Source organism: Lynx rufus, unplaced genomic scaffold, assembly GCF_022079265.1.
Source record: "Lynx rufus isolate CCGP_SWC_20201006 ecotype Redwood Valley unplaced genomic scaffold, mLynRuf1.p SCAF_20, whole genome shotgun sequence".
Taxonomy (NCBI): domain Eukaryota; kingdom Metazoa; phylum Chordata; class Mammalia; order Carnivora; family Felidae; genus Lynx; species Lynx rufus.
In genome coordinates this window covers 27,917,007-27,929,932 of record NW_025814835.1, presented here as the reverse complement: position 1 = coordinate 27,929,932, position 12,926 = coordinate 27,917,007, and the positions used below count along the sequence as shown (strand labels likewise).

At 52.2% G+C, this 12,926-nt stretch overlaps 1 protein-coding gene across 2 annotated transcripts in view; it reads right to left on the bottom strand.

The window, feature by feature from the left end:
* The window catches only part of LOXHD1 (lipoxygenase homology PLAT domains 1), a 171,336-nt gene that overhangs the window by 57,802 nt on the left and 100,608 nt on the right, over positions 1-12,926 (bottom strand). For both annotated transcript variants that reach the window (XM_047086447.1, XM_047086448.1), the window contains exons 19-21: positions 10,326-10,800; positions 9,721-9,875; positions 7,668-7,801 (exon numbers count right to left, since the gene is read on the bottom strand). In XM_047086447.1, the coding sequence (XP_046942403.1) occupies positions 7,668-7,801; positions 9,721-9,875; positions 10,326-10,800 (764 nt within the window). The remainder of the gene's footprint in view (positions 1-7,667; positions 7,802-9,720; positions 9,876-10,325; positions 10,801-12,926) is intronic.

Sequence of the window (12,926 nt, the reverse complement as noted above, 5' to 3'; positions counted from 1 at the left end):
AGTCCCTGAGGAGAGAAGGAAGTCCCTCCTGGAGAGGAGGGAGCAGTGTAGGCTGGGGGTCTCATCCCTGTCAGAGCCCCACATTCCTCTAGAGACGTTATTGCCTCCTAGGGCCAACACTTTAGAGAGGCAGAACCTCCGCCCACACACGGGCTCACACGGGGTGCAGAGGGGCAATTCTGTGTTCATGGACCCGATTCAAAGTGTGGGAGGAGCTCAATCAAGGGCAATATAGATTAAATTGCCTTTAAATTAGGGTTTAAGGGAAAAATGTATATTGTTCCACTTTCTAGTCTTTAAGTTATGAATGGGAAAGTTACATTTTTTTATTCAACCAATTAACTTATGAATAATAGGCTTTGGCTCTTAATTATGGCCAATTAAAGGAGCCACAGAAATAAAGAAAGGAGTGGGGTTGCGGCAGAGGCGGAGACAAGGAGAGTGGGAAGCTGGAGTAGAACAAGGACAGAGGGAGAGAGAGACACAAAGAAAGAGTGGGCGACTTATCCCGGGAGAGAGAAACAAGTCAGCCAGACGGAAGGGGTAAGGCCCAAGCCCGCCCACACCTGCTGAGCATGTGCCTACTTGGGAAGCAGAGGCTGGCTTTCATGGAGCGACTTCTCCAGTGTCCCCAAGATACTTGTACTGGGACATTAAAGCCCCTCGGCATGCCCAGAGTGGCAGCATCTCTTCCCATCTCTTTTCTCAGATCCATCCCCCTGGAGGGCAGAACTAGAGCAGGGGCTGGGACTGGCCTGAGCGCTGGGCCTTCAGCCTCTAGCTCCATGATGCCAACAAGCACCCACAGAAGGTTTAGCAGAGGATTCCCCTTCCCCTTCCCCCCCCCTTCCCCTTCCCCTTCTTCCCCTTCCCTTCCCCTTCCCCTTCCTCCCACAGCAGTAAGTCCTGCTCGAGCAGGTCTCTGGGTACCGGGGACGGAAATTGCCAGGGATTCTGAAGGAGCAAAGGAGAAGAGTGGCGAGTAGGTGTGCTGGCCAGGTGTGGCCACCGCCCTGCTTAAACAAGGCCACTGGAAGGAAAGGGAGGGTTTGGGTGAGCAGGAGGTTTAAACTGATTATTGGAGCAAATCTTAAGTTTCACTCAAAAGTAAAAACTGAGGGGCACCTGGGTGGTTCGGTTGGTTAAGCAGTTAAGTGTATGACTTCAGCTCAGGTCATGATCTCATGGGTCATGAGTTCAAGCTCCGCGTTGGGCTCTGTGCTGACAGCTCAGAGCCTGGAGCCCACTTTGGATTCTGGGTCTCCCTCTCTCTCTCTGCCCACCCCTCCCCCCCCCCCCCCGCACCCCTGCTCATGCTCTGTCTCTCTCTCCTTCAAAAATAAATAAGCATTTTTTTTTTTTAAAGTAAAAACTAAGGGGCACCTGGGTGGCTCAGTTGGTTGGGCGTCCAACTTCGGCTCAGGTCATGGTCTCACGGTTTGTGAGTTCGAGCCCCGCGTTAGGCTCTGTGCTGACAGCTCAGAGACTGGAGCCTGCTTCAGATTCTGTGTCTCCACCTCTCTTTGCCCCTCCCATGCTCATGCTCTGTCTCTCTCTGTCTCTCAATAATAAATAAACATTAAAAAAATTTTTTTTAAATAAAAAAAGTAAAAACTGAGAAGACAGAAAAACTTAATGTTGTAAAACGTATGTCATTTGGTATAGCCTTCCCCATTTTGTGCACAAGTGCTGGGCCACATCAGGTGTAAGTCAACAGGTGATACTGGTGGGATGACATGGCCACAAGAGCATGAATCTGGAACTCAGGAATTCAGGGTTTGTGTTTCTACTCTTCCCCTATAAAGCCCCAGGCCCTGAGTTCCACCACTACAAAGGCTGGATAAAATCATCTGCGAGGTCTTTTGTGTCTCAACATTCCAAGGGCCCTGAAAGAGTGTGGGGTTCCAGAGAACATCTTGTCAGATGAAACTCCAGAGGAAGAAGTCCAACAAGCTTTCTGTTCAACTCTCACTGAAAAGCCCACCCAACAGCATCTGTCTTTAATGAGGATCTAATGACACCCTCAAGCCACCAATCAGAATGGGAATCTCTATCTTCGGGTGGAAAACACGTAGAGAAAGCAAAATATATCAGGCTGAATATGGGCAAAACTCAGGACACTAAATATATTCCTAACTTTTGCGGCATTTGCCTCTTCCTCTTTGAACTTGAGTGTATTAGATTTTAATGCAGATCAAAAAAGCAGCTAACCTCTTAAAGGAGGAAGGAAGACATGACACAACCTCACTTCCTCAACAAGTCAAGAGCTATGGAAAAGAGGGAGAAAGCAGAGCCCGATGAGTCAACGACTTAACAAAGATGTGCTAGTTCAAAACAATGTACCCCTCCTGCCAAATCCCACCATTTCTGTCATGTGTTCTGAAATCCAAACATCCGAGGTTCATAGCTTTGGATGTTAGGAGGACTTTGAAGTTTTAAGTCCTTGCTAATAGGATTAGAATCTCTGGGCTGTAAGGAATCTTTAAGTCAGTAGGTGATTTGTCACACCTCTTTCCACTATAAGAATGACCGTGGACACATGTGTTGAGGAAAACGTCCCATCAGCCTGGGTCGCTGAGCGATCACATTGAGCAGAGTCCCCTGATGCCCTGTCCTGGACATGCGGTGTGAGCAGGAAATAAGCTTCTATTGTGTTAGGACACGACATTTTAGGGCCATTTGCTACTCAGCACAACCTAGACTATTCTGACTGGTATGACTGGAGATATAAATTGTGGGCACTATTCTCAAATAAATGGTCATGGAAGTGATGAGGATGGAAGAGTTTGCCCAGAGAGCATAAATCTGTCTGTGTCCCCCATTAGGCAAACTAACCCCCTGAGCTTGGGATCTTCTTGCTTCTTGCCATGTTCACAGTCCCCACATACACCGGCAGCCATAAGTATCCACAGCATTGGAAGGCACTATCTCCTATCAAGGTGAAATGTTCTCATTTCCTCCTTCAAATTCTTGCAATAACTCTAAGTTTCTTAACCGGCCACTATCCTTTCCTTGAAGGTGCATTTTTTCTTTTTTTTTTTTTTTCAACAGTCCCCTTAGAACGTGCTACCTAAAGCCAACCCAAGGCTCCAGGAATGATCTGAGCAGAGGAGAGGGGGTGGGAACAGACTCTCTGCATTCCAAATACGGCTACCAATACAAAATCAATCTGACGCTTTTTTTAACTTTTTTTTTTCAGAGTGGCGAAGGAGTGGGGCTTCCCAGTCTAGAGGAGGCTGGAGGAAGCCACAGATAAATTTCCCCAGCTTCACCATCTTCTTACTAGCCCAAAGGACCAGAGAGGTCCTATCTTGAGGGAACGTGAGCCTGTGTGCGGAGCCCCAGTCCAGCCACGAGGGACCTCAGACCCCAGGACCACCCACTCAAAGCCACCCTCGGCTGCAAACCACCGTTCAAAAGCCTTTTCTGAATCATCTTGACTGCCTCCTGCCAGCTTGGGACTCCTACAAAGGACCTCAAGCACTCCCTACTTGAAGAGAAAGAATGCTCTCCTTTTTTGGCAATTTGCATTGTGGATCAATCCACCTCTGCCCTTCCCCTCCCACCGGCCCTTCCTCCAGGTTATTTCCAGTCAGGCTCGGCTGCTCTCCAGAACCGGCAGCCTTGGAGGCCAAAGGGACTGGGCATGGCCCCGCTGCCACCCTGCTGAGCGCTAGCCTTGTCGGGGCATCAGAGCCCTGAGTCACTCTGAATCCTGCTTGGGTGACTTCAGTGTGGTGGCAGGGGCTCCGGAGATCATATCCTCTTTAATCTCTCTGCCCCCAGGCCAACATCTCTCATGAGTGCCTCCCTGCTCCTTCTATGTCTTCCTACCTCAGCCTCAGAAGGCTCTCTGGGAAGGGCACCTTGGTGGCTCAGTCGGTTAAGCGTCCCACTTCTGCTCAGGTCATGATCTTGTGGTTCACGAGTTCGAGCCCCATGTCAGGCCCTGTGCTGACAGCTCAGAGCCTGGGGCCTGCTTCAGATTCTGTGTCTCCCTCTCGCTCTGCCTGCCCCCCTGCCTCCTCTCTCAAAAAAAAAAAAAAAATTAAGAAGCAGGCTTTCTGGAAAAGCTGGCCAGCTAGGAGCCTCTGGCTGTGGAGCGGCACCCCCACCCTGGCCTCCCTTCCCAAAGTTCTTGTCCTGTTCCCTTCATGCACGAGTTGGACAGAATTACCCACCACCTGCCGTTCATGCCCCTCTTGCCCCTCGGCTCCCACGTCACACAGTTCAGCCGCTTTAGTGCCCTTTGTTCCAAACACCAAACATCACGGTTTGTGAAGGCCCATCTGAAATGTCACCTCGGACAGAGGAGCACCCTGACCCCCTCCTCACCCCCCAGTCCCTGAGCCCCATTTGGGGGGTGCCGCCCTGAGACAGCGGCCCCCTCGCTCTGCCTTTCCTGCTGCCCAAGGAGTTCCTTCATAATCCTGCTCATGCCCGTTCCTTCCTAGCTATGCAGCCACTTTTAGATGCCAACTGACTGGGTTCTCACTGCCACGCTGCTACCTTTTGCCGAGTGCCAGGCCCGGCCCTGGCCCTTACACGGGTTATCTTAATGCTGTGTGGGAGTTTTATTATCCCGTTTCATGGATGGAAGAACTGAGGCTCAGAGGGATTAAGTGACTTTCCCAAGGCCACACAAGTAAAGAAAGGAAGAGACAGGAAATGAACCTAAAACATCTGCCTCCTAGACCATCACAGTTTTCTGTTCTTCAGGGGCAGAGTCGGAACGAGCTGCTTGACTCTCCGCACTTAGCATGGCATGTGTTTGCTGAATGAATGAATGAGTCAACACAGCAAATGTGGTTTGTATTCATTAGTTGATTTAGTAAGTATTTATGGCAACCCTGTTGTGCACCAGGCCCTCTTCTAGGTGCTGGAGAGGACGCTGCAGGGAACAAGACAGGTGAAATCGTTACCTTAGGCAGGGACCTTATATTCAGTTGTGGGGAAAGGAACAATGATGAAATACTGCAGTCGATTGTAGGTCAAACATTAGTGATGTGCAGAAAAAGAAACAAAGGAAGAGAAATAAAAGGTCCAGGGTGGGAGGCTTGCTGAGCAGATGACTGTTGAGGAGAGACCTTACCCAGAGAAAGCATGAGTAAGCCACTAGGGGAAGGAGGACCAGGGAGAAGGGACAGCACATGCAAAGGCCCTTGGCTGTTGGGCTCAAGGAACAGCAAGGAGTGAGCAGGAGGGAGACCAGGACCAAGAGTTAAGGAGGGGGTGTGGGGCAGGCCACTGGAAGTGCTCTGGCTCTCACCTGGGGGTGAATGGGAGCCTCTGCAGGTTGTTGAGCAGAGGAGGAACACACCCCTGACACAGGAGGGGCCAGGGTGCAGCAGAGGGACCAGGCAAGAGCCTCTGACCAGGGCTGGTGAAGATGGGGAGGTGGACCCTGACTCACACCAACAAGACAGGATGACGAGGGCGGGGGAGGTGATGAGGGGGCCAGGAGTGGGGGAGGGAAGGAAAAGAGAAAGGGAGGGAAGAAAGGGGATGGGGAACGAGAGGATACCATTCACGAGAGCGATAAAAATAAAAATATTTAGGCATAAACTTAGTACGACTGTAGAAAATTGTAAAGCATCACTGGGATACCAGAAGGAACAATTGGATAAATGGAAATGCGCTCCTGGGGCAGCACTTAATATTCTAAATACACAATTCTCCACACATACGATTAATGGCATAACCATCAACATTCCAACGGGATTTTTTTTCTTCAAATCACTTAATGTCTTGATTTGAAAAGGCAAGAAAAGCTAATATTTTTAAAGAATAATGAAAAAGGACAAGTACTGACAGATATTAAAATAGATTATAAGGCTACAATAATTTACAAATTGTTGGGCTGGCCCAGAAATGTCAAATCAATGGAACAGAGTTAACTGACCCTAACGGAGCTCTAAGGGGAAGCCAGGGATATTTGGTCTGTTCCTGTCCTTCTGTTGTTGCCACTACTTTATCCTTTTCCAGCTTAAATGCCTTAGATTTTCAGAACATCTTGAGAAGTAAGCTGGGCTGACATCATTAAGCCTATTTATCAGAAGAGTGAATGAAAGCCCATTCATTAGCACTTAGTTCTAGAACGGAGCACTTAGTTCAGGGTGCTCCTGGCAAGTTTCTGAGAGAGGACTACCACAGCTCAGGACCCTGGTTCCCGGCCACAGTGTTGTCCCACTGCCCTTCTCTGCCGTCACAATGACCTCACGGAAAGCCAGGACACCAGGCCATGTGAGAGGTGTGCTTTGGTGTCCCCATCTGAGGCAGTCTCTTGGGCTGGTGGGGTGGGGTGGAGGTGGGAGATGGGGTGAGCCTCCTCACCCCTTGCCCTGCACAGAGAGTAGCCCAAGAAGAGGGCTTGCTCTAAGAGACACCAGACTGCAGACCAAGAAGTTAAGTCAACGTATGTTTGTTTATTGGGTGCCCGCTACATTCCAGACACTGGCAGGCACTCAGCAGCCCTACAACACACTCAGGATCTTGCCTGCCTTCCTCTCTGTCTCCCCCTGCACCTCCCCATCACACCTCCAGCCTTTTTTCATGTCTATTGCTCCGTGGCCCCTTTTGCTCAAGAGGCAATGGGGCCTAATGATGGAGACGCACCAGACTCATCATTGATGGTCTGGAGTTCTGACCTTGGCTCTGGCATGAATGGGCTCCGGGGGTGTGGCGGCTTCACCTCCTTGGGGCATGGTTCCTTCACCTGTCAGGAGGATAATATGCCTTCCTCAACCTAGCTCCTGGTGGTAGCTGGGAATCCTGAGCAGGGGCCAGCAAACTATGGCCTGTGGGCCAAATGTGGCTCACTCACCTGTTTATGTACATCCCAGAAACTAAGCATGAATTTTACATTGTCTTAAGTTTATTTATTTTGAGAGGCAGAGGGAGAGAGAGAATCCCAAGCAGGCTCCACCCTGTCAGCACAGAGCCTATTGTGGGGCACAAACCCACGAACCTCGAGATCACGACCTGAGCCAAAACCAAGAGTCGGACGCTTAATCGACTTAGCCACACAGGTACCCCTGAATTTTACATTTTTTAAATGGCCGAAAAAAAGAAAATCTAAGGAACACTGTTATTTTGTGACATGTGAAAATGACATGAAATTCAAGTTTCAGCGTTCACGAATAAAGTTTTATTGGAACACGGCCACATCCACCAAGTATCACCTGTGGCTGCTTCCCTGCTGCAAAGTCAAACAGATCAATTATGACAGAGACCAAATGGCCCCAAAGCCTAAAATATTTCCTATCTGGCCCTTAGAGAAAAAGTGTGCTTACCCCTGGTCTAGAACATTAAAACATTGTACTGGAAGCCGCTTCACATGTGGAGACATGGATGAGTGACTAAGTCTAGGCATGGAGACTAGGCCAGTGGAGGTCTGACAGGGACAGGAAACCCGACCTTCTGAACTGATGGATCTCAAGAACTAGATTGGAGGTCCTGTCACCTGCCAGGGCAGGAACTCCAGGGGGCTGCCCAGTGAGAGGGGAGAGAGAGAGGCAGTGCCCACCCAGCCAGCCACAGGAGCCAAACTAACATAGAGCCACCACCCCGCCCCAGCCTCAGACATCCCAACCACCCCACCCTCAGCCCTCTTCCCAGGACTAAGAAGCAGGCGTGGCCCTCCCCCCCTCTCCTCAAGCCCCACTCACGTGACTTCATTGTTCATGTCGGTGATGTCTATTCTGTCCAGGAACCAGCCCGGTCTGTTGCCCGAGTTGTCATGGCGAATCCGAATCTTGGTCAGAGCCCCCAAGTCAATAGCATAGATGGTGAAGGTATCTGTCTGGGAAGGGCCAGAGAAGCACTCAGAGGGATGCCCCCCCGCCCCGAGACATGGTGCGCCCCACCCCCCCTACACATCAGCACCTGGGGGAGCCTGGGGCCGGCAGGGAGACCCAAACCATTGAGGGAAAGGGGTGTGGAAACCTGTGGCAGCCAGTTGACTGTGTGTGATCTGCACTCTTTTATAACCTGCCCACACCAGGGGTCTTTTCACTCTGTGTCCCAAAGGGTGGCAGGAGGAGTGGGAAGGCCAGGAAGGTGACCGTGAGGGGCAGAGGAGAAGGCAGGTGGGCTGGCCGCCCACGTTTGTGTTGTGGGGTGTGTGTGTGTGTGTGTGTGCGCCCGTGGAGGGCCCGTTGTTGTGTGTGTGCTGAAACCCTGTGCTTTGCGTGCACATGTGTGCATAAGCCCCTTCAGCCACGCATTCTAAGCACCTGGGATGAGCCAAAGTGCAAATCCAAGGTGATTTACAGAATTCAAAGTGTAAATCCAAAGTGATTCGCAGGAACAGGAGACTTGCACTCCCTCACCATGTGAGTAGGAAGGCCGTGCGTGTAGCCCAATATACGCGTCTGCACTGCAGGAGGCAGGCGACATCGGGACCTGATAAGGGATTCCTCTTGGCTGTAACTTCTTAAATTCTTTATATTGAAAAACAATCAAGTCTACAGAAAATTTGCAGAAACAATACAATGAAATTTTATATGCCCTTCACCTACATTTTGCAATATTTGCTTTCCCTCTCTCTTTTGCTATCATTTTTCTGAAACGTTTAAAAGTAAATGGCAGATACCATGATTCTTCACCTCTGAATTCTTCATCATAGCTTTCCTAAGAACAGGTGATTCTCATGTAATCCCAGGACAATTACCAAACTCAGGAAACACAATACTATCGACAAAATACTATTATCTAACATACAAGCCCATATTCAAATTTCATCCATTGTACCAGTTACGTCCTCTAGGACAGTTTTCTTCCAATCCAGGATCATAGTGGCTATGGAAACAAACCCTAAACCTCAAGTCATGGCAAGGCAGTGTTGAAAGAAAAAGCAGGCAGCCTCTGAAAGAAATCAGAGGAGCCCAGAAGTACTTTCATGGGTTTGGTTTCTCTTCTTGCTCTGTGTGGATGAGGAAATGTGGCTTTGGGATCAGGGGCAGGAATGAGAAAGGTGAGCTGGGGACAGTCTTCCAGCCAGAGAATATTGTAACATCTTGAAGGACAAAGATGACAGCTGGATTTTTCACACTCTCCCCACGAGACCTGGAAGAGGGGTGTGCGTGCATTTCTCTCACCGCTCAAAAGCCTTCGTGGCTCCCGCTAAGGCAGGACCAGGACTGAGTCCAGGCTTCTCAACCTTCTTTCAAGGCTCTCATGCCCCACCCCCCTTAACTGGGCTCATCAAGCTTCCCAGGGGCAGTGCGCCCCCTGGCTCAGCGTTAACACAGCACAGTGGGAAGACTCCCTGTCCTCGAGCTGGGCCTTCCAGATTTCCACCCCACATCTCTGTCCCCCGGACCCATCCTCGGGGAACACCTCTCACGGTAATTGTGGGCACCCATCCCACACTCACCCACCATGGCCCAGTGTACAGCTCTCCTTCCTACCATGTTTTCCCCAAAGCGCCGTCGGCACTTCCTCCTTGAACCCCCCTGCTCCACCCCCTCAGCGCCTGAGCGTCTGCTACCTGTAATATCTCTGGTCAGTTCCTGTGGGCTTCGTGGTGCTCGACGCTCCCCTCCCCGGCCTATCTTATGCCCCCCACCACAAGGCGCCGGAGCTCACAGAGGCACCGCTTCGATTACATCTGGGTAGACTCAACAAAGCACCCTGCTGGACACCGTGCTGGTGGGGGTGTGGCCTCCGGAACCAGCAGTCGCCACCACCCACGCAAGGGCCAGAGAGCCCCCACTCTACCTGGCCCTGCTCAAACTTGTTGGACTTGTCCGACTTCTTCAGGGGCCGCTCGCCTGTGTCCCCGTACTCCTCCCCGTAGATGGTCAGGTAGACATTGGCATCGGTGCCGGCCTTGGGCACATTCCCCGTGATTACCTGGACCTCATAGGTGTTGGCTGGGGACAGAGAAAAACGTGGCATTGAGGACACCTAGGCCTCAGGGTGGACCTGAGGCTCAGCCTCTCGGATCCAGCCAGCTCGTGGGAGCGGGAAGGACCTACAGATTCCTCCACATCTGCACTAATCTGGAAAGAACCTATCCCTCCCCACTGCTCAAGACTTTTCTTTGCCATGAGGCCCAGGAGCCTGAGAGTCAAGGGGAGACGCCCTTGGCTGCCCTCCTACGTTACGTCCCACTTTCAGTCATCGCGAGCTACATCCAGGCTCCCCGAGAGCTGCCCGAGGGGGCAGAGCTAACCCCAGGCAGAGGCCTGTCACAGGTCAGGAGACCCACTTGGGAACCATGACAGGTGCCCCACTATGGGGCAGCCACGTGACTGGCGAGCTAGACACCCCCCTTCACTGGGCCCCCTTCAGCGGACCTGCAGACCCCTCCTCGGGCTTACGCTCAGGACCCGGCCGGCCTGCCGGCACCAGCTCCACGACAAGTTCATTGTCCTCCTTGCCCCGGGCCAGCCAGCGGTGGGCTTCGAACTTGTACTCCTCAATCACCTCCTGCATCCCCGGCCCAAACTCCTCCTCTTCCTCCTCCTCCTCGGTCTCCTCCTCCTCCTCCTCCTCAGACGAGGACTCCTCCGACGAGGACTCCTCCTCCTCGTCCCCCTCGTCCTCCTCGTCGCTACCCTTCTTCTTCTTCTTCTTCTTCCTCTGCAGCTTGGCCTTCAGCCGCTCCTTCTTGAGCAGCTGCCGCAGCCTGTCCTTCTCCTTCTTCTTCCGGGCCTCCTCCTCGGGCGTGAGCTCCACCTCCCGCACCACCAGGTGCCGCAGCCACAGCGTGTCCACGAACCAGCTGGGTCCGAAGCCTTCGCCCGTGTGCCCCAGCCGGATCTTGAAGACCTCACCCACGTCCGCCGCCTCTAGCTGTGCAAAGCGCAGGGCAGTGGCTGGGGGGGCCCCTGGTGTCCTCCCCGCCTCCCCTGTGCAGCCAGGCCTGGGCCTGTGTGCGGAGCCCCGGTGGGGAGGCCCGGGGCCTCGAGCTCACAAGCTTCCACCAGCTCCCTCTCTCTCAGCCTGCTTGTTCGGCCGGCCTTCCAGGACCTCTTGCAGCCCCTCCTTCCACCCACACTTACTTCCTTCTAACCCCTGGGTCGTGGTCAGGATGGTCTCCCTGCCTCTCTCCCTTCACCCCGCCCCACATCCACACATGCACACACACACACATGCACATCGCACTCATTCCTGTCACTCCTGGTTCCACACCTCTGTTCATGCACTCCCCTCACCCAGAGCGCCTTTATTCCTTCCTCTGCCTTCAAGAAAATCCATTCATTCCATTTCCTGAACCTTGTTACTACTTTCCTTTTCAGTTTGTGCTTTTCTGCATTCTCTTTCCAAAGTTTTTTTCAGCATGAATCATATACAACTTTTGTATGTAATGAGCAAGAAAACAGTGTTATTTTTCAAAAATGCACCCAACCCCCTCCCCCATGTCCCCAAGGACCCCAGGCGTCTCCCCCAGCACAGGCTTCTTTCCCTGGCAGTGCAGAGGGAGCCCAGACCTTGGCTGTGGTTCTGGTCTGTCCTGGATGCCCTCCCTGTCCACATGAGCTGCTCCCCGCCCACCTGAACGGGGAATTACTTAAGACAGGGACTGTTCTTTCTTGCTTCTCTCCGGCACGGTCTGGCAGAGCGTGGATGGATTTAGCTTTAGCTTTTCTTCAGAAGATTAGGTCCTCGGCCTTCGATCTCCTTACTCTGTTCTAAGCCTCACCCTGCAGTGAGGTCTAGCCCCACAGAGCTCAGGGGAGGGTCCACACGGGGTACCTGCTGGTTGAGCCACTCTGTTCCCCATTCTGATGGGCCCCTTCTGGGTGTCTGACACTTTTCAAAGCCTGGTGCCACCAATTTTTCCACATGTGTCCTGGTGACTGGGGACCTGAGTTTCTCAGTGCCCCATAACTGGAGTCCAGGCCTAGATGAGAACTCAGGTCTTCTGACTCTGTTCATGAAGCCACAATGTAGGCCAAAACCACCTTTGTGAGAAAGTTATCAGCCAAAATGAGAGCCCAGGAGCCCTGAAGGAGAGGCATTTTTCCCTCTCAGCTACTTAGGGGATGGGCTCTGGGCCTGGTAAGTTCGTTCTTCAGCACATTAGATCTCCTCCCCAGCATTTTCCAAGTCAGAGCATCCCTGCCCTCAACCTCTCCAGTTGGGCCTGCTCACCATCCCCTCTTCCCACATCTGTCTTCTCAGCACCCATGCGTCTCCCATGACCGCATTCATGACCGCATCACTTCCAGCCACACAGCATGCTGGCATTGGAAGACGCTCTGCTCTGTTCCACCCCCACAACTGGCCACAATTTCCTGAGTACATTCCCTGACCTTCACCGTTTTGACCCTTCTAAGGACTTCGAAGCAGGCTAGGGAGGCACTCTAAGGCTAGGTTTGAACTGAGGAAGGATCTGAGGCTCAGAGAGGTGAAATGCTAGGGCCTCTACCTTCTCAGCAGTGTTATGGGGGGTTGGCCTCAGTGAGGCCCCCTCCAGCACCAACGTTCCATATGCCCTGACCCAGCTCAATCAGACCCTGCCGGGCACTGGGGTAGGACTCTTTGCCGAGGGCCAAGTGACCTGAGGCTCACAAACACACACAGAGCTCCCAGCATGAATATGCTCCCTGCACACACATACCTGCTTACACACACACACACACACACACACACACTCACTCACACGCACTAGTATCCCACAGGAAACATTCATGTGTCCCCCACAGGGCGTTACACCTGCATTCTCCTCCCCTGCCAACAACATGCTCACATTCTCATCTTTTTCTTCTCTACTCAAAGGGAAGTACAGAATCCTGGGGCATCGAGAACGCAGCCAGGAGTCTCCTCCCCAGATCCTGCCTCGAAGCGTGGCCCTGCCCACAGGCGGAGAGAGCTGTACAATCACAGGCTGGCAGTGGATGCAGTAACCAGGGCTTCAGGACATATTTTGTCAAATTAGAATCATCTACTCCAGCGGTTCTCAGAATTGGCAGCTT